This window comes from Moschus berezovskii, chromosome 25 (genome assembly GCF_049115385.1).
Source record: "Moschus berezovskii isolate FMDL1 chromosome 25, NW_MosBer_1.0, whole genome shotgun sequence".
Lineage (NCBI taxonomy): Eukaryota > Metazoa > Chordata > Mammalia > Artiodactyla > Moschidae > Moschus > Moschus berezovskii.
The window spans coordinates 24881410-24904324 of NC_142484.1; the positions used below are offsets into that span (position 1 = coordinate 24881410).

Consider the following 22915-nt stretch of genomic DNA (forward strand, 5'->3'; position numbering starts at 1 on the left):
AGATGTTATTTTCTACTCGAAGAAGAGAAGGAGACTGAGAGACATGTGTCTTGTCCACATTTACATGGGGGTTAAAGGGCTGCGACAGGGATTGAACCCAAGTTGGCTGGATTCTGAAGCCCCTCATATAAATAGGCATCTGTCCTCTTCCTTTAACACACATTGCTCTGAATAAGGACACAGACGTTGGGATTAATAGAAGTTTGTCCAGGTTAATCAGTACTATCCTTTTTTGAAAAGAAAAAAAACAACCCTACATTTATTTATTTGTTTGGCTGTGTCCAGTCTTAATTTGGCACATGGGCTTAGTTGCCCTGCAACATGTGGGATCTTAATTCCCAGACCAGAGATCGAACCCTCATCCCCCGTGTTGGAAGGCAGATTCTTAACCACCGGACCACCAAGGAGGTCTCAGGACTGCCCTTTAACTGTTGACTAGAAGAGAACTTGGGGCTAGAACCTAGAGAAGATACCTGATTTATGAAAGGACCACTGAGGTAGCCACTTCATTTCACTGAACATGATATTTGAGGCCCCAAACCTTGGGACTCGATTCAAAGAAAAAAAAAAAAAAAGGTTACTGAGAAAGACACCAATATATGCCTTCAGTATTTATTTCTTTAAATAGCTACTGAAAACCATACATTTTAAAAGATATGATTTATTGATATTGTTTCCATTGCATTTTTGGGCAGAATTCCATTTTTGATGTTAGAAGAAAATGCATAGTTGTAAGTCTGCAGGGCTGTCAGCAGAAAATTCGCACTATGAGACCTGATCATTTGGCCAGTGGCCCCAGGCATTTAGTAGGGACATACCTAAATGATAGTTTTCATTTTTAAAGATATAAAACCTGTATACCTGAAGTTAGAGAGTTTTAGTTTTGGTAACAAATCATCCCTAAACTTGCTATGTTCACAGACCCTGTGGGTCAGGAATTTGGACAGCATCCAGAGAGGGATGGCTTGTCTGTAGTCACAATGTTTGTAGCTTCAACTGGGAAGAGTGGACAACTGGGGAAACCATCTGGAGGCGGTTTCACTCATATGTCTCGTATTTTTGCCGGTGGCTGACTGGGGTCTATACTAGTAGTTGGATGTGTTGACCAGAGTATCTGTATGTCATCTCCCTACGCTGGGCTGGGTTTTCTTACAGCATGGTGGCATCAGGGGAGTCAGACTTCTTACATGGTGACTCAGGTCTTCGAGTTCAAGTGTTCCGGCAAATAAGACGGAAACTGTGCCATGTTTCATGACTCAGTCTCGGAAGTCATCAAGCATTATTTTTGCTGTTTAAAGCACTGACAGGCCTGCCTAGATTCCAGGGGAGGGACCATAGATCCCACCTTTCAGTTGGAAACATGTCAGGGTTACACTGGAGAAGACCACACGAGGTGGCCAGTATCTTTGTGGGTACTTTTGGGAAAATATCATTTGCCCAACGGAATATTAGGCCATACAATGCAGGTTATATGCCTTATACAGGACTGAAGATAACTGTGTTCCTGCCTCCTGTCATTTCTTTCTATTTATAGTCTATCAGTAGCTTCGTGTTCATGGTTACTTCTCAGTTTTTTGCCTTTTCTCAACTTCATGTTCCTGTATTTCTTGTTAGTAAGTGAAGGGAGTCTCATAACCTTTAAATCTCCATGGATTATTAACAATAAAGCTTTATTTTTGTTTAGTCTGTGTGAAGAATGGTATTCCTGCTCCCTGCAGGCATTTGAGGATGCAGACTTACTCCATCTGATGACATCACCGCCCGCTAAGGACTCAGAATCCTATATTAGCCCCTCTGCAACCAGCACAGATAAGGCACTTCTCTCCTAACTATCTAGCCTTGGTCATACCTATCAATTCTGTTCGTATTTTGCTCGTGACAGCTAGTCATATGGTCCCCTCTAGACTCAAAGGCACAGGGAAATACAATCAGCTGTGTTCCCAGGGAGAAAGGCAGGGTGTGAATATTAGTTACATCTATTGTCTTCTGTCTTCTCTCCTCCAGGCAGCTAAGAACCTGGAGCCTAAGCATTGCCAGAAAATTCAAGGGTGGAATGAAAGTAACTGACCAACTGGTTATTCAGTTTATCTTAAAGGTTATCAGCGTGCAAAGTAGTTTCAGAATTGTACGAATTTAGACCTGAGATTATTAACAGATTATTTCGTCCAGTGGTTTAAGACTATTTAAAAAATTTTATTATTTTATTTTTTTAACTTTTTATTTTATATCAGAGTATAGCCAGTTAGTGATGTTATAATTTCAGGTGAACAGCAAAGGGATTCAGCCATATATTAAAATATATATACATGTATCCATTCTCTCCCAAACTCCCCTCCATGTAGGCTGCCACGTAACATTGAGCAGAATCGCATGTGCTGTACAGTAGGTCCTTGTTGGTTATCCATTTTAAATACAGCGGTGTGTACATGTCCATCCTAAACTCTCCACCTGTGCCTTTCCCCCTCCCTCCCCTCCGGCAACCATAAGTTTATTCTCTAAGTCTGTGAGTCTCTTTCTGCTTTGCAAGTAAGTTCATTTGTGTAATTTATTTTTAGATTCTACATATAACGAATGTCATATGATATCTTTCCTTCTCTATCTGACTTACTTCCCTCAGTATGTCACTTTCTAGGTCCATCCATGTTGCTGAAAATGACATTATTCCATTATTTTTAATGGCTGAATAATACTCCATTGTATATGAACCACATCTTTTTTAAAAAATTATTTTTAATTGAAGGTTTACTTGCTTTACAGAATTTTGTTCTTTTCTGTGAAACATCAACAAGACTCAGCCGTAGGTACACCCATGTCCCCTGCCTCCTCAACCTCCTGCACATCTGCCTCCCTATCCCACCTCTCCAGATTGTCACAGAGTCCCTGTCTGAGTTCCCTGAGTCATACAGCAAATTCCCATTCCATGGTACTGTCTCCATACACTCACCCTCTCCCTTTTCCCCTCCCCCTGTGTCCATAAGTCTGTTCTCATATGTCTGTTTTTCCATTGCTGCCCTGCAAATAAATTCATTAATACCATTCTTCTAGATTCCATATATATGTGTTAGCATGTGATATTTATCTTTCTGACTTACTTCACTCTGTATAATAGGCTCTAGGTTTGTCCACCTCATTAGAAGTGACTCAATGCACTCCTTTTTTATGGCTGAGTAATATTCCATTGTATATAAGTACCACAACTTCTTTATCCATGTCAATGGATATTTTCATCTGTCAGTGGACATCTAGTGGGCTTCCATGTTCTAGCTATTGTAAAGCGTGCTGCAGTGAATACTGGGGTACATGTGCCTTTTTCAATTTTGGTTTCCTCAGGGTATATGCCTAGTAGTGGGACTGCTGGGTTATATGGTGGTTTTATTCCTAGTTTTCAAAGAAATCTCCATACCATCTTCTATAGTGGCTGTATCAATTTACATTCCCACCAACAGTGCAAGAGGATTCCCTTTTCTCCACACCCTTTCCAGCATTTATTGTGTGTAGACTTTTTGATGAGGGCCATTCTGACTGGTGTGAGATGGTATCTCGTTGTAGTTTTGATTTGCATTTCTCTAATAATGAGTGATGTCGAGCATCTTTCATGCATTTGTATGTCTTCTTTGGAGAAATGTCTGTTTAGGGAATTTCCCCACTTTTTGATTGGGTTGTTTTTCTGATAATAAGTTGTATGAGCTGCTTGTATATTTTGGAAATTAATTCTTTGTCAGTTGTTTCCTTTGCTATCATTTTCTCCCATTCTGAGGGTTCTCTTTTCACTTTGTAGTTTCCTTTGCTGTGCAAAAGCTTTTAAGTTTAATTAGGTCCTGTTTGTTTATTTTTGTTTTTATTTCCATTACTCTAAAAGGTGGGTCATAGAGGATCTTGCTTTGATTTATGTCATTGAGTGTTTTGCCTATGTTTTCCTCTAAGAATTTTATAGTTAACTAGTCCTACGTTTAGGTCTTTAATCCATTTTGATTTTATCTTTGTGTATGGCATTGGGAAGTGTTCTAATTTCATTCTTTTGTACGTAGCTGTCCAGTTTTCCCAGCACCACTTACTGAAGAGGCTATTTTTGCCCCATTGTATATTCTTGCCCCTTTGTCAAAAATAAGGTGCCCATAGGTGTGTGGGTTTATAGTTGGGCTCTCTATTTTGGTCCATTAGTCTATTTTTCGGTCTTTGTGCCAGTACCATACTGTCTTGATGATTGTAGCTTTGTAGTATAATCCGAAGTCAGGAAGGTTGATTCTTCCAGCTCTATTCTTCTTTCTCAAGACTGCTTTGGTTATTGAGGATCTTTTGTGTCTCCATATGAATTGTGGAATGTTTTGTTCTAGTTCTGTGAAAAATGTCATTGGTGATTTCATTGGGATCACATTGAATCTGTTGACTCCATTTAGTAGTACAGTCATTTTCACAATATTGATTCTTCCAATCCAGGAATATGGAATATCTCTGCATCTCCTTAGGTAGGTTTATTCCTAGATATATTTTATTCTTTTTGTTGCTTATTTATCTTTCTGATTTCTTTATACATTCTTCTGTTGATGAACATTTAGGTTGCTTCCATGTCTTGGGTATTGTAAACAGTGCTGCAGTGAACATTAGGGTGCATATATCCTTTTGGACCATATTTTTCTCCAGGTACATACCCAAGAGTGGGATTGTAGGTTTTATGGTATCTCTGTTTTTAGTTTGTTCAAGGAACCTCCATACAGTTATCCCTAGTGGCTGTACCAATTTACATTCCCACCAACAGTGTAGGAGGGTTTCCTTCTTTCTACACCCTCTCAAATATTATTATATATTGATTTTTTGATGATAGCCATTCTGACTGGTCTGAGGTGATATCTCATTGTAGTTTTGATTTGCATTTCTCTAATAATTAGCAATGTGGACCATCTTTTCATATGCTTCTAGGCCATCTGTATGTCATCTTTGGAGAAATGTCTATTTAGGTCTTCTGCTCATTTTTGATTGGGTTGTTTGTTTTGATGATATTAAGATGCATGAGTTGTTTGTAAATTTTGAAGACTAATCCCTGTCAGTCATATCATTTGCAAAAATTCTCGCTCATTCTCTGGGTTATCTTCATTTTGCTTATGGTATCCTTTGCTTTGCAAAGGCTTTTGTTTTTATTTCTGTTACTCTGGGAGATGGATCAAAAAAGATATTGCTGTGATTCATGTACAGTGTTCTGCCTATGTTTTCCTCTAAGAAGTTTGTAGTGTCAGATTTCACATTTAGGTCTTTAATCCATTTTTTTTTGTGTGTGTGGTGTTAAAGAATGTTCTATTTTCATTGTATATATATATGTCCAATTTTATAAACACCATTTATTGAAGAGACTGTCTTTCCTCCATTGTATAGTCTTGCCTCCTGCACCATAGATTAATTGATGATCAGTTCAGTTCAGTTCAGTCGCTCAGTCGTGTCTGACTCTTTGCGACCCCATGAAGCACAGCATGCCAGGCCTCCCTGTCTATCACCAACTCCCGGAGTTCACTCAAACTCATGTCCACAGAGTCAGTGATGCCATCCAGCCATCTCATTCTCTGTCGTCCCCTTCTCCTCCCACCCCCAATCCTTCCCAGCATCAGAGTCTTTTCCAGTGAGTCAACTCGTCACATGAGGTGGCCAAAGTATTGGAGTTTCAGCTTTAGCATCAGTCCTTCCAATGAACACCTAGGATTGATCTCCTTTAGAATGGACTGGTTGGATCTCCTTGCAGTCCAAGGGACTCTCAAGAGTCTTCTCCAGCACCACAGTTCAAAAGCATCAATTCTTCGGCGCTCAGCTTTCTTTACAGTCCAACTCTCACATCCATACATGACCACTGGAAAAACCATAGCCTTGACTAGATGGACCTTGTTTGGCAAAGTAATGTCTCTGCGTTTTAATATACTATCTAGGTTGGTCATAACTTTCCTTCCAAGGAGTAAGCGTCTGTTAATTTCCTGGCTGCAGTCAGCATCTGCAGTGATTTTGGAGCCCAACAAAATGAAGTCTGACACTGTTTCCACTGTTTCCCCATCTATTTCCCATGAAGTGATGGGACCAGATGCCATGATCTTCGTTTTCTGAATGTTGAGCTTCAAGCCAATCTTTTCACTCTCCTCTTTCACTGTCATCAAGAGGCTTTTGAGTTCCTCTTCACTTTCTGCCATAAGGGTGGTGTCATCTGCATATCTGAGGTTATTGATATTTCTCCCAGAAATATTGATTCTTAATTGATGATAGGTGCATGCATTTATTTCTGGGTTTTCTATCCTATTCCATTCATCTATACGTCTGTCTTTGTTCCAGTACCATACTGTTTTGATGACTACAGTACCATACTGTTTTTATGACTATAGCTTTGTCATATAGTCTGAAATCAGGGTGCCTGATTCCTCCAACTCCATTTTTTCTTTCACAAGATAGTTTTGATTATTTGGTGTCTTTTGTCTCCATACAAATTGTAAATATTTTTCTTCTAGTTCTGTGAAAAATGTCATTTGTAATTGATAGGGATTGCATTTAATCTATCAGAGAAGGCAATGGCAAGCCACTCCAGTACTCTTGCCTAGAAAATCCCATGGATGGAGGAGCCTGGTAGGCTGCAGTCCATGGGGTTGCTAAGGGTCAGACATGACTGAGCGACTTCACTTTCACTTTTCAATTTCCACTTTCACACATTGGAGAAGGAAATGGCAACCCATTCCAGTGTTCTTGCCTGGAGAATCCCAGGGACAGGGAAGCCTGGTGGGCTTCTGTCTATGGGGTCACACAGAGTCGGACACGACTGAAGTGGCTTAGCAGCAGCAGCATTCAATCTATAGATTGCCTTGGTTAGTGTAGTTACTTTAGCAATATTGATTCTTCTTTGATTTCTTTCATCAGTCTTATAATTTCTGAAATACAGGTCTTTTATTGCTTTAGGAAGGTTTGCTTCTAGGTATTCTTTTTGATGTGAAGGTAAATGGGATTGTTTCTTGAGTTCCTTTCTGATACTTTTTTGTTATATAAAAATACAACAGATTTCTGTGTATTAATATTGTAACTTACAACTCTCCCAAACATTACAGATCTCTGTGAATTAATTTTGTTACTTTGCCTGCATTGTGGGCAGACTCTTTTACCATTTGAGCTACTTGGGAATCATTTGTTACTTTCAGCTTTACCAAATTCACTGATAAGTTCTAGTAGTTTTCTGGTAGTGTCTTTAGGATTTTCTATGTATAGTATCATGTCATTTCCAAATAATGACAGTTTTACTTCTTTTCTCATTCAGATTCCTTTTATTCCTTTTTCTTCTCTGATTGCTGTGGCTAGGACTTCCAAAACTATGTTGAATAAAAGTGGTGAGAGTGGACATTCTTGTCTTGTTCCTTATCTTAGAGGGAATGCTTTCAGATTTTCACCACTGAGTATGATGCTAGCTATAGGTCTGTCACATATGACTTTTATTATGTTGAGATATATTTCTTCTATTTCCATTTTCTGGAGAGTCTTTATCATAATTTTGTCAAACTTTCTGCATCTATTGATGTGATCACATGGTTTTTATTTGATTTGTTGATGTGGTGTATCACATTGTTTTGTAGATATTGAAAAATCCTGCATCTTTGGGATAAATCCCACTTGATCATGATCAAGTATGGTCCTTTTATTGTATTTTTATATTCAGATTGCTGTATTTTGTTGAGGATTTTTGTGTCTATGTTCATCAGTGGTACTGGCCTATAATTTTCTTTTCTTTTTTTTTTTGTGGTGTCTTTGGTTTTGATATCAAGGTGATGGCAGCCTCATGGAATGAATTTGGAAGTTTTCTGGCCTCTGCAATTTTTGGGGAACAGTTTCAGAAGAATAGATATTAGCTCTTCTCTAAATATTTGATAAAATTCACCTGTACACCATCTGTCATGGACTTTTGTGGAGTTTTTAAATCACAGTTTCAATTTCATTACTTGGGATTGGTCTGTTTGTGTTTTCAGTTTCTTCCTGGTTCACTCTTGGGAGATTGTACCTTTCTAAGAATTTGTCCATTTCTTCCAGGTTGTCTGTTTTATTGGTATACAGTTGCTTGTAATAGTCTCTTATGATCCTTTGTATTTCTGTGGTATCAGTTGTAACTTTTCTTTTTTCATTTCTAATTTTAATGATTTGAGTCCTCTCCCTTTTCTTGGTGAGTCTGGCTAAAGTTTTATCAATTTTATGTTTTCAAAGAAACAGCTTTTAGTTTCATTGATCTTTACAATTGTTTTCTTCACCTCTATTTCATTTATTTCTCCTCTGATCTTTATGATTTCTTTCCTTTTACTAACGAGGAAAAAACTGAGGTTTTTTTGCTTTACTAACAAGCAAAACTGAGGTTTTGCTTGTTTTCTTTCTTCAGTTGTTTTAGGCATTAAGTTTAGGGTGTTTAGCTGAGATTTTTCTTGTTACCTAAGATAAGATTGTATTGTTATAAATGTCCTTCTTAGAATTTCTTTTGCTCCATCTCATAGGTTTTGGATCATTGTGTTTTTGTTTTCATTTGTTTCTAGGTATTTTTAAATTTCTTGTTCAATTCCTTCCGTTTCTCATTGGTTGTTCAAAAGCATTTTGTTTAGCTTGCACGTGTTTGTGTGTGTGTGTTTTAGGTTTTTTTTCTTGTGTGTGTGCATGCTCAGTTGTGTCTGAGTTTGCTATCCTATGGACTGTAGCCCACCAGGCTCCTCTGTTCGTGGAATTTTTCAAGCAAGAATACTGGATTGGGTTGCCATTTCCTTCTCCAGGGGATCTTCCTGGTCAAGGGATAGAACTTGTGTCTCCTGCACTGGAAGGTGGATTCTTTACCACTGTGCTATCTGGGAAGCCACTTTCTATCCCACCCCCCACCTTATAGTTTATTTCTAATCTCGTAGTGTTGTGATCAGAAAAGATGCTTGATATGATTTCACTTTTAGATGTACAGAGGCTCACTTTGCAGTCAGTCCTGGAGAATGTTCCATGTGCACGTGAGAAGAATGTGTATTCTTCTTTTGGATGGAATATCCTATAAATATCAATTAAGGCTAATGTGTAATTTAAGGCCTGTGTTTCCTTACTGATTTTCTGTCTGGATGATCAGTCCATTGAGGAAAGTGGGGTATTAAAGTCCCTTCCTACTACTGTGTTTCTGTTGATTTCTCCCTTATTTGCCTTGTGTATTGAGTTGCTCCTATGTTGGGTGCATATATAATTGTTATATCTTCTTCTTGGAGTGATCCATTGATCTTTATGTAGTATCTTGCTTTGTCTTTTGTAACAGTTTTTATTTTAAAGTCTGTTGTGTCTGATGTGAGTATAGCTGCTCTAGCTTTCAGTTGATCTCCATTTGAATGGAATACCTTTTCCCATCCCCAAATCTTAAATTTCTTTTTTTTAAAATGAGGTAGTAATTAAAAGCATGGACTTGGGAGACTGCATAAAGCAGGAACCCTGGAGCTAGGCTATTCCCATGTGGATCCTAGTTCTGCTGTTACCTAGCTCTGTAGCTGTGGAAAAGTTATTTAATCTTTATTTAGGTTCCATCCTCTATAAAACTGGAATAGTAATAACTGGTAGTTTTGAGGTTTCAGTGAAGATTAAATGAGTAAATACTTGTGGAATAGTGCCTGGCACATAGTGCTGTGGAAGTGTCTGTTAAAGCAGATAATAAATAGATAAATATATCCTAGGATGTGGTAGGGATTATTTTGATATGAAATGTAAAAGCCTACAGTCATTTCCTGGCAGTAAGCATCATACATATTGGCTGTTATTATTTTCTTTTAATTTAATTGACCTATAATTGATTTGCAATGTTGTATCAGTTTCAGGTATACAGCAAAGTGATTCAGTTTCACATAAATAAATCTATTTTTTACAATCTTAGCTATTATAAGTTATTACAAGATATTGAATTTAGTTCCCTGTGCTATTCAGTAGTTCATTATTGCTTATCTTTTTTGTATGTAGTAGTGTATATCTAATTTATCCCTCTCCCTACTTTCATCTTTGATAACCATATGACTGCTTTTTATGACCAAATCTGTTTCTGTTTGGTTAATAAGTTTATTTGCATCATCTTTAGATTTCGTGTATACATGATATCATATGATATTTGTCAATCTCCATCTGACTTCACTTATGATAATCTCTAGGTGTATCCTTGTTGCTGCAAATGGCATTATTTAATTCTTTATATCTGAGTAATATTCTGTTGTGTATATATACCATGTCCTCTTCATCTGTCAATGGACATTCAGGTTGCTTCCATTCCTTGGCTATTATAAATAGTGCTGCTATGAACATTGGGGTGCATGTAGCTTTTCAAATTAGAGTTTTCATATTTTCTGGGTATATGCCCAAGAGTGGTATTGCTTGGCTATTACCAAATAAATGTGAGCTATATTGTTAAAGGTAGAATTAACCTTTCCTCAGTTCAGTTTGGTCACTCAGTTGTGTCTGACTCTTTGTGACCCCATGGACTGCAGCATACCAGGCCTCCCTGTCTGTCACCAGCTCCTGGAGTTTACTCAAACTCATGTCCATTGAGTTGGTGATGCCATTCAACCATCTCATCTTCTGTCGTCCCCTTCTCCTCCCTCCTTCAATCTTTCCCAGCTTTAGGGTCTTTTCCAATGAGTCAGTTCTTGACTGACTCAAGGTGGCCAAAGTATTGGAGGTTCAGCATCCTTCCAATGAATATTCAGGACTGATTTACTTTAGGATGGACTGGTTGGATCTCCTTGTAGTCCAAGGGGTTCTCAAGAGTCTTCTCCAATACCACAGTTTAAAAGCATCAATTCTTTGGTGCTCAGCTTTCTTTATAGTCCAACTCTCACATCCATACATGACTACTGGAAAAACCATAGCTTTGACTAGACAGATCTTTGTTGGCAAAGTAATGTCTCTGCTTTTTAATATGTTGTCTAGGTTGGTCATAGCTTTTCTTCCAAGGAGCAAGTGTCTTTTAATTTCATGGCTACAGTCACCATCTGCAGTGATTTTGGAGCCCCCCAAAATTGAAGTCTGTCACTGTTTCCATTGCTTCCCCATCTATATGCCATGAAGCTATGGGACCAGTTGCCATGATCTTAGTTTTCTAAATATTGAGCTTTAAGCCAACTTTTTCACTTTCCTCTTTCACTTTCATCAAGAGGCTCTTTAGTTCCTCTTCACTCTCTGCCATAAGGGTGGTGTCAACTGCATATCTGAGGTTATTGATATTTCTCCTGGCAATCTTGATTCCAGCTTGTGCTTCTTCCAGCCCAGCGTTCCTCATGATGTACTCTGCATAGAAGTTAAATAAGCAGGGTGACAATATACAGCCTTGACGTACTCCTTTCCTATTTGGATTCAGTCTGTTGTTCCATGTACAGTTCTGACTGTTGCTTCCTGACCTGCATACAGGTTTCTCAAGAGGCGGGTCAGGTGGTCTGGTATTCCCATCTCTTTAAGAATTTTCCAGAGTTTGTTGTGATCCACACTGTCAAAGTCTTCGGCATAGTCAATAAAGCAGAAGTAGATGTTTTCCCTAGGCATTGTAGGCATTATGCTAGGAAATTGCTATGAAACTTGTTTCTTTACTCTTTGGCATTTTTTAGAATTTGGAGAATGGTCTACCCAGGTGTTCTCTATTCCTGTGATGATTTGTTTCCATTACAGAAAGAAGATAGTGGCTTATCTGGTTTTTCTCCTTTCCCCCCAATAATCCTGCCAGGGATACGCATTGGATAGGAGTCTCCTTGTTTCTCACACCCAAAAACTCAATGGACATGAGTTTGAGTGAACTCCAGAGTTGGTGATGGACAGGGAGGCCTGGCGTGCTGTGATTCATGGGCTCGCAAAGAGTCGGACATGACTGAGCGACTGAACTGAACTGAATCTGTCTATGTTATTTGGAATTATTGTTCCTGACTTTTATTTATGAATATAACATGGGAATCGGGTAGCTTTGTGAAATTTGAATTCAGTTCATAGTAATTTATTGTTGCCTAGAAAATCCCATGGATGGAGGAGCCTGGTCGGCTGCGGTCTGTGGGGTCGCTGGGGGTCGGACACGACTGAGCGACTTTACTTTCACTTTTCACTTTCACACATTGGAGAAGGAAATGGAAACCCACTCCAGTGTTCTTGCCTGGAGAATCCCAGGGAAGGGGGAGCCTGGTGGGCTTCCGTTAATGGTTTCACACAGAGTTGGACACGACTGAAGTGACTTAGCAGCAGCAGCAGCAGCAGCAGCAACCCTCAAGGGTAGGCTTTGGGGAGTTATTCACACTGTTTATGGCTAGGGTCTGCCTAGCACTTAAGCAGGAACTTAGGTTGAAGAAAATTGAGCTATGTAAATACAGGGTAGGGAAAATTCACCCTCATAGTTATTTGGAGTCAAAATACTTGATTCAAAATAATTGTGAGTCAAAGGACTTGCTGGGTTAGGTGTCCATAAGTCAGTGTCAATGCTAGGTTGTACTCAGTTGTGCACAGTGCAAAGGAGGCCTTTGTAGTCCTGGATGCTACATTTATGGGGGAAGCTGATCCATTTTACCACACCTGAAGCCTGGTGGCCAAGTTGGGGAAGAATCTGGAAAGAATGGTGTGACCCCATCTTGGACCAGGAAGGCGTTTTATTTTGGGTGGGAGCAAGAGTATAAAAGATGGAGCTGGAAATGCTTGGTCTAAAAGAGAAAGCTTTGTAGTGAATATGATTGCTGTTTTCAGTTATTTGAAGGATGAACCAAGTTTTTCTGGGGGTCAGGACAGTTCACTGGAGCAGCACACTTGGCTGAGTTGCCAGGCTGAGGGGAGAAATGCTGCTCACGAAATCTGACTGGTGACTTTATCACCTATGCAGCTGGTCCTTCCCACAAACTCCTGGGAAGACCCGAAAGCACTTGAGGGCTGAAGGGAGAGGACTGGTAGGGGTGAGAGCTCACTGAACGCTGACTCACTATTGCTTTCAGTGTCCTCTCTTCCCCTGAAAGCACCACATGGTTCTTATTCACTTGCTCGAGGCATTAGACTTCTGCTTCTTGACCGTGATTAGTTGGCTGGGGCATAAAGCAACACCTGGTGTACTTCACCACAGTGCTGCTTGACTTTTAATGTGTGCGGGAATCATCTATGAGTCTTATTAAAGTGCAGATTCTGATTCACGTGGGTCTTGGTTGGGGCCTTATAATCTGAATTTCCGTAGATGATAATGCTGCTGGTCAGTGGACCATACTTGAGTAACAAATGTGTGTGTTAGTCGCTTAGTTGTGTTAACTCTTTGCAACCCCATGCATGGGAGCCCACCAGACTCCTCTGTCCATGGGGTTTTCCAGGCAAGAATACTGGAGTGGGTAGCCATTCCCTTCTCCAGGGGATCTTCCCGATCCAGGGATTGAACCCAGGTCTCCCATACTGCAGGCAGATGCTTTATCATCTCTTAGCCACCAGAGAAGCAGGCTCTACTACAAATCTACAGTATGCGCTTTAGGCTAATGTCAGGTGCTCTCAGGCCAAATGACTGCCTCCTCCATGCTGCTTTCAGGACTAAGCCTCACATCAGTATTAGCAGAGGATTACTGCCTGCAAATACTGCCCTTTTCTCTTCTCAGTACTCATGAAGCAGTTTTAGCCGGGTATCACTTAGCTATCTGATTTCTTTGTCATCTCTAGGACCACTTTTGCAGTTATCTATTAATAACTTTTTTCCCCCTTTTTAATTGCATAAGAGCATTCTTAGGCCACAAGATTTGGCCCTGTCTGCAGGCTTGAACGTAGAAGGCAATGGCAAGCCATTCCAGTACTCTTGCCTAGAAAATCCCATGGACGGAGGAGCCTGGTAGGCTGCAGTCCATGGGGTCGCTACGAGTCAGACATGACTGAGCGACTTCACTTTCCCTTTTCACTTTCACACATTGGAGAAGGAAATGGCAACCCACTCCAGTGTTCCTGCCTGGAGAATCCCAGGGACAGGGGAGCCTGGTGGGCTGCCGTCTATGGGGTCACACAGAGTCGGACACGACTGAAGTGACTTAGCAGCAGCAGCAGCAGCAGCAGCAGGCTTGAAATGCTAGGGAATTACCGTCATGTGTAAATAGTAAGACGCTTGCTCCTTGGGAGGAAAGTTATGACCAACCTTGATAATATATTAAAAAGCAGAGACATTACTTTGCCAACCAAGGTCCGTCTAGTCAAGGCAATGGTTTTTCCCGTGGTCATGTATGGATGTGAGAGTTGGACTGTGAAGAAGGCTGATCGCCGAAGAATCGATGCTTTTGAACTGTGGTGTTGGAGAAGACTCTTGAGAGTCCCTTATACTGCGAGGAGATCCAACCAGTCCATTCTAAAGGAGATCAATCCTGGATGTTCATTGGAGGGACTGATGCTAAAGCTGAAACTGCAATACTTTGGCCACCTCATGCGACGAGTTGACTCACTGGAAAAGACTCTGATGCTGGGAAAGGTTGGGGGCGGGAGGAGAAGGGGACGACAGAGAATGAGATGGCTGGATGGCATCACCGACTCTGTGGACATGAGTTTGAGTGTACTCCGGGAGTTGGTGATGGACAGGGAGGCCTGGCGTGCTGAGATTCATGGGGTCACGGAGAGTCGGACACGACTGAGCGACTGAACTGAACTGAACTGAACTGAACAATTTTTTTTTTAAACATAGCATCTTGACTTTCATATGGGTTGTTTTAAATATAGCAGTTTTTCTATATATGCATGATGCCGTCAGATATCCCAAGACACAAGTAACTATTTGCATAATATTAGGGCACATTTGTTTTAACTACATGTTTGTGATTACCCCAAGGTACCCACTTACTCCAATTCATTGCAAAATGATCTTTAAAAGATATGTTTATAATACACTGAGCATTTGCTCAATGAGGCAATGATGATTAAATCTGGTTAAATATATATGCCTTTTTTCTTTGTTTATTATGTTTCAAGTTATTTTGAATGTTTTTGATTGTCATTGATTGAGGTCCTTTCAAGGTCATGTTCCTTCCTCCAGGAGTAGCTTGTTGGTCAAAATAAAGTGATTGAAGAGTTCTTATTATGTGTTAATCTTGGTAAGGTCTTAAGTACCAAGTTATGCTGCTTTTCTATACAGGAGCTGTGTGGTCTCGGACAAGCTATTTAATATCTCTGATCATCTGTGAACTCATCTGTAAAATAGTGATAATAGTACTTAGCTTGAAGAAATTAAGTGAGATATTTATGAAAGCCCATTTCTAGAATGCCATATTTAATCATGAATTGATAGCTTTGACTTTGCTTTGTTTCCCATTCTCCAATTTCTAGCTTTTTTGAGGGGAGGGGCATACTTTGATTTTTTTTCCCACTATTCTCTAAATGGAAAATCTTAGAACAGGATCTGTATTTTAAATGCTATCTTAGCTTTTCAATATGTGTTCAGCCGTGACACACTGAGTAAATTAATGAATGACCGGATAATCTCTAAGATTTTCCTGACCTTTTAAGTCCTCTGATTGTTTGATTCTTCCAGTATTCTGGATGCTTAGAAAAAAATTGGAGAATTCTCTTAAAATGAATGTCTTGTATGTTAAGGGATTTCCTCCTTAACAGTCTTAAAAAATATATATTATATTATCACTAGTAAGCATGTACCTGGGCCCAGGAGATGGCTACAGTAGTATAAGTAACCTTTTCTATTTATGATCTTGAGCCTAATTCTTTGTATAGTCCATGTGAGGTGGGTCGGAGGCTGGTCTTGACTTTGCTTTTCCTGCAGTGTGATCTCAGGAAGATCTCTGTGAAAGATGAGCAAGAAATGTGCATTTGCTTTCATATGTGATGGGAGATTTGGAAGTCGTGGATAATAGAAGCTGAGATTCATGATATATTCATCTCAGTGCTCATGGAGGATGCATTTTATGTTTTGGATTGAATATGCTTGGGTTGTTAGTGGGGTCAGGCCAACTCAGTGGATTAGAGCAGCAGCAGTAGATCCTTCCACATCTTGAGATTGAACATGGTTGCCTATTAGGTGAGCAGTTCTTGAATGGCCTGTGTGAATAAGCTGCTGGGAGACAGTGCCAGTTGAGGCCATCTTTACTACTTTGTCTCTACGCCTCTGAGATGAGGCCTACCTGGTAGATAAGTACCTGGATTGCCACATCTAGCTCTGAGTTTAAAATCTGGTTTGGGTGTGTTACTTGATTCCAGAATCGCAGTGTTTTTTTTTTAAAGATACTCAGAAGGTATCATACCAGTCTTCCAGGTTTTTGTGAGTGATGGATTAGACGGTATATGTCAGAGGCCCCGTGCCTGGCAGTGAGGTTGGACCCTGTGGTGATGACGGTGACACATTTCAGAAGGGACACAGGAAACTACGTAGTTCTGCCCCCATGAAAGTATCAGCCCTGGTGTGTGACTGAGGAGTGTCCCAGAGTTGCCTGCTGCCTTTTATGGCCAGTGTGCCGACTGCAGAGGAGATGCTGAGTTTTTCACAGATCTAGAAAAAGAAGGTAACAATCTGCAAAAAGAAAAGGTCAGTCACATGTTTCATGCCATGACATTTGGAAATATTAACACATAATGCAAGTAGCTTTAAATGTTCCTTCCTTATTGGTTACGTAGGAATTATTCCCCTGACACTTATAGTGTTTTGTTCAGGGGGAAGTAAAAGCAACAGTAACAACAACAACAAAACAAACCTTATTCATCTCTTCTGTGACAATTTGTTTCCATCCCTGATAGTTCACGTGACTTGTATTTTCCTTTAATTCTTGAAAAAGGAGAAGCGGCAGTAATAAAAATAAACATCGATAAACCCATTCCACGTGAATGGCCTTTTGTAGACAATAGAAAGAAAGGAGACCTGAATCATAGTTAAGTGACACTGCACTGAGCTTTGCCAGTTAGCTTGTCACCTGTCACTCATAGCACATCTGTCAGTCACCATATCAGGCCTTCAAGCTGTCACTGTGAGGACTCTTGGATGGAAGGCGAAGTGGGTTCCATGTTGTACAATTAATTGTGGGTTGTGTTTCTTTGCGTCATGTTGAGTTAATTTTAGATTCTGGGAATCCTGGTAGGAAGTCATGAGGATTGATGACGGTGTGATGACCAGAAGGAAAACAAAACACATTTTTGTTCTTTACACACAGCTACTTTGAACTGGAGAGCAGTGGTCTGAGGGATGAGATTCGCTATCACTACATACACAATGGGAAGCCCCGGACAGAGGCACTTCCTTACCGGCTGGCTGATGGGCAGTGGCACAGGGTTGCACTGTCTGTCAGTGCGTCCCATCTCCTGCTCCACATCGACTGCAACAGGTATGTCTTTGCCTTTGATCTTCTGTGACTGTGCCCTTGAAATCGAGCAATGGGGAAGGGAAAAATCCAATCCCCTCCAAGCTTTGCTGGGAAATAAAAGCCAAGGGACCCTAGGAGTCATTTAACATACCGAATGGGCCATTAGGTGTGCTGGAATGACCAACTGTAATATGCTAAGACAACAGTTCACTAAAATGAAACTGTATTCAGCGATTAGGAAGAAATGTACGGAAGGTTGATTACAGATGGGGGACTATTCAGTACACCTAGGTGTACTCTAGGTACCGGCTGGAATTCCATGGGGCTGTGATTACAGTTAACTGTGATGTATTGTTGTTGAGTCCGTTCCACTTGGAAGCGAATGAGCTGGTCTACCTTCAAATGAATCTGAGAAGCTGGTGCTACTGGAGCGGCTAATTTCTATTTCACTTCATCAAGCACAGCTTTGCTTAAATATTTTTTCCAAATGGAAACTTCTTAAAGGGGCTGTTCTTGGAATCTTTTGGAATTGATGTCATTTATCCTCTGCAGAGGGATGAGCCTTCCAGTTTATCAGAGGGTGACAGGACTACTTTGAAAATGGGGGTGTAGGGGGCGAGAGGGGGAAGGGAGAGTTTCATTGGATGCTGTGGGTTGGAGTGGGAAGGAGATATCTTCCTCCATGTCTGTTCCTAGGGGGAAGTTTACTGCCAGCTGAAGAAAGGACACTATTGGTCTCTATTGGTTCACATGTGGCTGGACAGCTGGATGATGGTGGTGAAGGGGGATGTTTTCATTTCTTCAGAACCCTCTGAAAGTCTACGAATAGTGATCTGAGTCCTTTTATATAGAAAATCTTTTGTGATACAAAGTAGCCATGAATGGTTGGTCTTCATTAATATTACTGCCAAGGTTAAATGATTGTTTGGCCACAGGACTTGTTCTTTTAGGCCCTGGAAAAAGTACAGGCATGGTAAGGACAGCCTCCATTCTGCCACCCAATAGAAAGAAGCTCCAGACTGCATTTCTGATGAGGGGATACTTCAGTGTGCTTGCTACTCTGGCTCTGCAGTCTTTCTTAGGAGAGGCCCTGGAAAGGCAGAGAAGAGAAACTAGCGTCAGGTTTAACGGAAGTTCCACCATCTTGAAGTGAGTCTTGGTCTAGCTTGGTCTATCTATTTAAAGTGCTTTCTGGATTTTCTGGAGGATTGTGGCTTCAACTAGATGGAATGTGTGCCTGGATGACATTTCCGTAGAAACAAGTAGCTCCTTTTTACTTTGGGCTGGGCAGCTTGGATGAAGCCAGCTCTCAGCCACTCGTTCCATTTCTACCTTCAAGAACTCACTGGCTCTTTCAATTCTGTAGAACTAAAGTGGCCTGTCAGGCAGCATTTCTGTTTCCCCCTACCCACCACCCATATTTTACTCAAATGGGAGACAAGAAGGGTCCTGTATGTCCTTCTATACCACAGGTAAGAAAGAAATGGTGAAGCCCTAGTTTAGTACTTCCCAACTGAAACATCCTGGAGACACTGCTGTCTTCTTGCTCTGCAATGATTTGCTTCCTTTTTGTGTAAGTTGTATCTTTTATTTCCCAATAGTCTTCTCTCTAGAGAAGAGGAAAGAGAGGGAGGATGGTTTGTGCTAATTGAAGGTTCCCAGCCTTCACAAATGCTCTGGTCCCTATGAAATTGTCTCCTCTGCCATCCTCAGACGCTTGTTAGCTGTGTGAATTTGGGTACATTAATTCCTTTGCGTCTCCATGTAATTTGTGAACTGGGACTGTTAGTACTATATGTACTGTTACACGTATTCACAGATGGGAAAGTTAAGTGAGATAATTTACATAACGTGCTTTGGGTGCTTGGACTTTGGCGCCCAGTACACAGTGGTGGTGCGTGTTACTGCTATTATTATTTATTCTGCACATCTGCGGTGACCCTGTGTCTCCAGACTTTCATTTGTCATGTATTTTGGCCTCTCTGCCATGAAAGTAGGGAGAGAATAGGAGAGCTGGAACCCACAGTATGCTTTAGGGTCAGCTGCATTTATACAGAATAGATTTGAGGAGGTTCTAAATACTAGTCACCTTCTCTGGTGGTTTGTTTTTTGTACTTTCTTTCATAGCATAACTTATTTTCCTTTATTTACGATCTTGGAGGGAAAACATAAAGTTGGTGCTAGTTAATGATTCATGGACCCAGGATAAATGAGGTTTTTTTAGATAGGTTCTAGGAATCAGTGAATTAAAATGGACTGGAATGGGTGAATTTAACTCAGATGACCATTATATCTACTACTGTGGGCAGGAATCCCTTAGAAGAAATGGAGTAGCCATCATGGTCAATAAAAGAGTCCGAAATGCAGTACTTGGATGCAATCTTAAAAACGACAGAATGATTTCTGTTCGTTTCCAAGGCAAACCATTCAGTATTACAGTAATCCAGGCCTATGCCCCAACCAGTAACACTGAAGTTGAATGGTTCTATGAAGACCTACAAGACCTTTTAGAACTAACATCCAAAAAAGATGTCCTTTTCATTATAGGGGACTGGAACGCAAAAGTAGGAAGTCAAGAAACACCTGGAGTAACAGGCAAATTTGGCCTTGGAGCATGAAATGAAGCAGGGCAAAGGCTAATAGAGTTCTGCCAAGATAACACACTGGTCATAGCAAACACCCTCTTCCAACAACACAAGAGAAGACTCTACACATGGACATCACCAGATGGTCAACACCGAAATCAGATTGATTATATTCTTCGCAGCCAAAGATGGAGAAGCTCTATACAGTTACCAAAAACAAGACCAGGAGCTGACTGTGGCTCAGATCATGAACTCCTTATTGCCAAATTCAGACTTAAATTGAAGAAAGTAGGGAAAAGCACTAGACCATTCAGGTATGACCTAAATCAAATCCCTTATGATTATACAGTGGAAGTGAGAAATAGATTTAAGGGACTAGATCTGATAGATAGAGTGCCTGATGAACTCTGGACTGAGGTTCATGACATTGTACAGGAGACAGGGACCAAGACCATCCCCAAGGAAAAGAAATGCAAAAAAGCAAAATGGCTGTCTGAGGAGACCTTACAAATAGCTGTGAAAAGAAGAGAAGCGAAAAGCAAAGGAGAAAAGGAAAGATATAAGCATCTGAATGCAGAGTTCCAAAGAATAGCAAGGAGAGATAAGAAAGCCTTCCTCAGTGATCAATGCAAAGAAATAGAGGAAAACAACAGAATGGGAAAAACAAGAGATCTCTTCAAGAAAATTAGAGATTCCAAGGTAACATTTCATGCAAAGATGGGCTTGATAAAGGACAGAAATGGTATGGACCTAAAAGAAGCAGAAGATATTAAGAAGAGGTGGCAAGAATACACAGAAGAACTGTACAAAAAAGATCTTCATGACGAAGATAATCACGATGGCGTGATCACTCATCTAGAGCCAGACATCTTGGAATGTGAAGTCAAGTGGGCCTTAGAAAGCATCACTACGAATAAAGCTAGTGGTGGTGATGGAATTCCAGTTGAGCTATTTCAAATCTTGAAAGATGATGCTGTGAAAGTGCTACACTCAATATGCCAGCAAATTTGGAAAACTCAGCAGTGGCCACAGGCCTGGAAAATGTCAGTCTTCATTCCAATCCCAAAGAAAGGGAATGCCAAAGAATACTCAAACTACCGCACAATTGCACTCATCTCACACACTAGTAAAGTCATGCTCAAAATTCTCCAAGCCAGACTTCACCAATATGTGAACCGTGAACTCCCAGATGTTCAAGCAGGTTTTAGAAAAGGCAGAGGCACCAGAGATCAAATGGCCAACATCCGCTGGATCATGGAGAAAGCAAGAGAGTTCCAGAAAAACATCTATTTCTGCTTCATTGACTATGCCAAAGCCTTTGACTGTGTGGATCACAATAAACTGTGGAACATTCTGAAAGAGGTGGGAATACCAGACCACCTGACCTGCCTCTTCAGAAACTTGTATGCAGGTCAGGAAGCAACAGTCAGAACTGTACATGGAACAACCGACTGGTTCCAAATAGGAAAAGGAGTGCGTCAAGGCTGTATATTGTCATCCTGCTTATTTAACTTATATGCAGAGTACATCATGAGGAACGCCAGTCTGGAAGAAGCACCAGCTGGAATCAAGATTGCTGGGAGAAATATCAATAACCTCAGATATGCAGATGACACCACCCTTATGGCAGAAAGTGAAGAGGAACTCGAAAGCCTCTTGATGAAAGTGAAAGAGGAGAGTGAAAAGTTTGGCTTGAAGCTTAACATTCAGAAAACTAAGATCATGGCATCTGGTCCCATCACTTCATGGGAAATAGATGGAAAAACAGTGGAAACAGTGTCAGACTTTATTTTTTTGGGCTCCAAAATCACTGCAGATGCTGATTGCAGCCATGAAATTAAAAGACGCTTACTCCTTGGAAGGAAAGTTATGACCAACCTTGATAATATATTAAAAAGCAGAGACATTACTTTGCCAACCGAGGTCCGTCTAGTCAAGGCTATGGTTTTTCCCGTGGTCATGTATGGATGTGAGAGTTGGACTGTGAAGAAAACTGATCGCCGAAGAATTGATGCTTTTGAACTGTGGTGTTGGAGAAGACTCTTGAGAGTCCCTTGTACCGCAAGGAGATCCAACCAGTCCATTCTAAGGGAGATTGATCCTGGGTGTTCATTGGAAGGACTGATGTTGAAGCTGAAACTGCAATACTTTGGCCACCTCATGAGGCGAGTTGACTCACTGGAAAAGTCTCTGATGCTGGGAAAGGTTGGGGGCGGGAGGAGAAGGGGACGACCGAGAATGAGATGGCTGGATGGCATCACCGACTCGATGGACATGAGTTTGAGTGAACTCCGGGAGTTGGTGATGGACAGGGAGGCCTGGCGTGCTGTGATTCATGGGGTCGCGGAGAGTCGGACACGACTGAGCGACTGAACTGAACTAGGGAAAGAGAAGCTGGGAATGACTGGGCCAAGGGATAGGTTAGTTTTGGATTTTGGTGTAGGAAAAGTCTAGAAACAGTTATAAAACCTGACTACAATTAAGAATTATGGGTAACCAGGTGCCATCTCTGACCTGGCGAATCAGATTCCCTGAGTGTGGAATTATATTCTTCATAAACTCTCTGGGTAGTTCTTACACAAGCAGGTTAGCCTTGGTGCATGGGCTGGCATTTGAAAATCACTGGTTTAAATAGAGGGAGTACTTGAGATTTCCCCAAATGTGGGAAACTTGACTGTATAATTTGTGGTAGCGGGGAACTGCATTTGTGTTTTTCCTTGAGAAAAAAAAAGGAAAGAGGGAGCAGAAACTGGAGGATAGCTTGGGCTACAATAAATAAGTGAGGGACCCTGGAAATCCAAGTGCCTGAAAAACACAGCCCCAGTGAGGAGGAGGAAAAGTTCAAGGTAAGGGTAGTGTCTAGTATGTGGAACAAACTTTTTTTCTTCAAAAGTTTCTTCTAACCAGCACTGGCTGATTTTTTAAAATGGCAGAAGCTCTGGGCTATTTATCAAGATAAATAGCCTACTGGTCTACTGTGTCTTATCTAGGCCACCCTTACAGAGAGTGCATTTCAGAAAGGCTGATTTTTATTCTCTAAGCTATGCATTTCATACCAGTGTGAGA

The 22915-nt window shown here is 40.8% G+C and overlaps 1 protein-coding gene across 1 annotated transcript in view; it reads left to right on the plus strand.

The window, feature by feature from the left end:
• The window catches only part of NELL1 (neural EGFL like 1), a 964969-nt gene that overhangs the window by 143325 nt on the left and 798729 nt on the right, over nt 1-22915 (plus strand). Inside the window, exon 3 of the mRNA XM_055416043.2 lies at nt 17115-17285. Coding sequence (XP_055272018.2) covers nt 17115-17285 — 171 coding nt within the window. The remainder of the gene's footprint in view (nt 1-17114; nt 17286-22915) is intronic.